Here is a 3,252-nt window from a genome sequence, read left to right as displayed (position 1 = left end):
ACTCCGACATACCAAGACCATGGTAGTGTGTGTCCATTTCACCCCAGGGGATCATCTGATGCCTAAACCCAGACCTCACAATAGCTGCCACGGAGGCCAGTTATGATGCAAGATGTTTGTGACTGTCATTTGGGTTCGCATTAAAGCTGTCTTAGAAAGAAACTCCAGGCACTGACACCTCCCATCCTAGCCTGGAGCCAGAGTATGATCAGAGAATGGGAGAATGGCTGTCCGAAGATTGGAAAACAGAGGGCTAGAGATTCAAGGGCCCAAGAAAAGATGACTACAGAGGGGAAGTTAAATAAGAATGGAACACCGATGCAAGCATTCAATATAAGCGATTCTTTCCTGAATAAAGAGTCCCTCTACTCCCAAGGGGATCTATGCCCTGCTTCACCACTGGGGTGAGTGTAACCTGTGCTTCTGGTCCATTACGTCCCACCCATGTCAGATTTGAAGCCAAATGGAAGAGCCCACCCTGTGGCTTTAGAAACCATGGTCACAGGGGCCTTATCCTGATCAACATAGTATCACCCTTAGTGAGATTTCCCACTCCAAAAGGCAAAACTAGGAAGACCCTTTCAGAGTTCTAATATACCTCTCTGCCTTCCAGGATATGGACCAAATTCTACAAGTCAGACCCACGCATTGCCCTCGGGAAATACTCCCCCTTGGAGAAAGAGATCCTAGTAAGTGCTGTGAGATTTATACGCAGGGAGGCCCCACGGAATCCAGGCAGTTAGGCTAGGAGAGTCAGAGTTTCAAAACCACCAGCAACACAGGTGTGAGTCTCCCAAGCAGTGGAGGAGAGTTGGCTGAGTTAACTAGTGGCTTCCATATTTGCCTAGCAAAAGCAAAATACTCTCTTATTACAAAGTCCCAAGCAAGACTGGAACTACAAGTGATAACAAATCATGGAAGCTGCCTTTTCTTGAGCCCTTATCTTGCACTAGCTGCTTTCATATTTGTCATCTTATGGAGACCTCACAGGGGCCTGTAAGATCAATACAGTTCTCTCAGATTCATAGTAGGTGAGAAGGAGAGTCAGATTTGAACCCAGGCTCATCTGTTCCCAAATATCTACCCTCATTCTCACTATACAAGGTCTCGGGCCCCTTCACTGGTGGAGGGCAAGGGAGCCACTAGATAATTCTTTTTGTGGGTGTGCTTTGCTCCTGTCCCATTGAGAATCTTTTAAAAATTTTCCATCATAAACGCTATATTTTTATTTTTTTGTTGTTTTGAGGTAACATTGATTTAGAACATTGTTGTTGAGGCAGCCCGAGAGCAGGTTGGAAAAGAATTTCCAGACACAGAGTACTGCAGAAAGGAGAGCATTTATTAAAAAAGAGCAGAGATAAAGTGGGCACTGCGAGTGCAACAGGCTGACAACTCCTGACAGGCCAGGGAGAGTCGACCGCTTTCGTGAGTTAATAGTCGATTTTTATAGCCTCAAGACAAAGACAATTCCTGCTAGAAGGTTGGCGTTAGGTGACTGGGGCGTGACAGGGTGTTTACTGGAGTGGGCATCTTTGCCTAACTGGGAATCAGGAAGCTTGTTAGTGGTGATCAAGGGGACTTGTGGTAAGGTTACAGAGGGGCTCAGTTAGCTTTGGTTCTAGACTCTGCTTCTGTGGCCTTGGTACAAGGCCTCACGCCTGTGGCCTGCAGCAGGACTCAACGATTACGTCAGCGCCGTGTGCACAACCTGTGTTTCATTTTTCTCTATGTGCTACCACGTGCTTACCACCAAAATGTAGTTTTCTCCATAACCTAACAGCTCATCTCCTTTACCCCTTTTTCCCTTCCCCTCCCCACTCGCTCGGTCATGTCTGACTCCTTGCAAGCCGGTGGGCTCCTCCGTCCAGGATTCTCCAGGCGAGAATACTGGGGTGGGTTGCCATTTCCTTCTCCAGGAGATCTTCCTGACCCAGGGATCAAACCTGGGTCTCCCACATTGCAGGCAACGCTTTACCCTCTGAGCCACCAGGGAAGCCCATACTAAGTGAAATAAATCAGATTAAGAAAGACAAATACTGTAGAAATTCACCCACATGTCGATTATAAAAAACTAACAAACAAATGAACACATCAATCCCCTTGAGATTTTAACCACCACCTCTCTCCCCTCAACCCCCAGCCCCCTGCCCACTGGCCCTGGAGGAGAGGATGGCAACCCACTCCAGCATTCTTGCCTGGAGAAGAGCCTGGTGGGCTCTAGTCCACGGGGTTGCCAAGAGTCGGACACGACCGCAAGACTCACACGCCTTTTCCCACTTGTCAGCGTCTAGGTGGTGTTCACACCGTGGCAGCCAGGAGGTTTCTGACTTACAAGCAAGAGGAAGAACAGAAAATGCTCAATGAACTACAGACACTGTCTTCAGACTACAAACGGGCGGTGGACTATAAAATGCAGCACACCCCTCATTGTGCCACCTGTGGGCCCCTGGGGAAAATGTGGACAGCCAAGGTGATCGTGTCGCCGGAAGAGTTCAGAATGCCCCGGCGGGAAAGGCTGAACATCAGCAAGCACATAGAGCGTATGCAGCTGGCAAGAGCCCTGCGGAGCAAGCAGCTCCTACCCTACATTGAAAGGTTTAGGGGCTCTTCGCTTCTGCCTTCAGGCGGCCTGGGCCCCATGGCAAAGGCCAGGGTTGGGGAAGGCCAGGATGACGGCAACGCTGATGATGCCAACGATGCCCATCAAGAGGGGAGAGGCGAGGCGGAGAGCAAAACCTCCAAAAGACAGGAAATAAAAATGAACGTCATTTTCAAGTCAGAAGAATCCAAAAAATGCATAACATACCATCCAAATGATCTAAAACCATTCCTCCCCGCAAAGAAAGTGGAAAGGTCCATCACTGGCTTAACAAACAGAAGTCTTTTGCACGTGGCAGAATTCCCTGGAGACCTCTTGCTAATGAATCAGGATTTTCTGTCTCGGGGGATCTACCCCAGTTATGCATCACAGGCCACCAGCCTGGAAAAAGAGAATGCCTGGAAAGAGTACATGTGCAAAACTGCTTCCCATCATTATTAAAGTTTTATTTATCTCCATGGTAACCCAGCCTCCTGGTCCTTCTTACTCCTGCAGCTCTGCCCCAGGTGGCTTCTCTCTTTTTCTTTATTTTTTTTAACTTTTAAAAAACTTTTCATTTTTAAAAGTTTTATTTGATATTGGAATGGGGTTGATTAACAATATTTCAGGTGTATAGCAGAGTGATTCAGTTATATACATTAATATTTTGGGGG

The 3,252-nt window shown here is 47.6% G+C and overlaps 1 protein-coding gene across 1 annotated transcript; it reads left to right on the top strand.

Moving 5' to 3' along the window:
• The first annotated feature begins 204 nt into the window (after nt 1-204).
• C15H10orf120 (chromosome 15 C10orf120 homolog) lies at nt 205-3,040 on the top strand. The gene is made up of 3 exons (XM_061162833.1): nt 205-404; nt 614-689; nt 2,285-3,040. The coding sequence occupies exons 1-3, from the start codon at nt 205-207 to the stop codon at nt 3,038-3,040; spliced, it is 1,032 nt and encodes a 343-aa protein (XP_061018816.1).
• The last annotated feature ends 212 nt before the right edge of the window (nt 3,041-3,252 follow it).

This window comes from Dama dama, chromosome 15 (assembly GCF_033118175.1).
Source record: "Dama dama isolate Ldn47 chromosome 15, ASM3311817v1, whole genome shotgun sequence".
Taxonomy (NCBI): domain Eukaryota; kingdom Metazoa; phylum Chordata; class Mammalia; order Artiodactyla; family Cervidae; genus Dama; species Dama dama.
Note: the sequence above shows the minus strand (reverse complement) of the source record. Positions and strands in the feature narration are given on the sequence as shown.

Coding starts and splice junctions, on each gene's coding strand:
- C15H10orf120 (XM_061162833.1), top strand. CDS start 205: ATGATCAGAGAATGGGAGAATGGCTGTCCGAAGATTGGAAAACAGAGG. Junction 405..613: donor TGCCCTGCTTCACCACTGGG/GTGAGTGTAACC, acceptor TCTGCCTTCCAG/GATATGGACCAAATTCTACA. Junction 690..2,284: donor CCTTGGAGAAAGAGATCCTA/GTAAGTGCTGTG, acceptor CCCACTTGTCAG/CGTCTAGGTGGTGTTCACAC.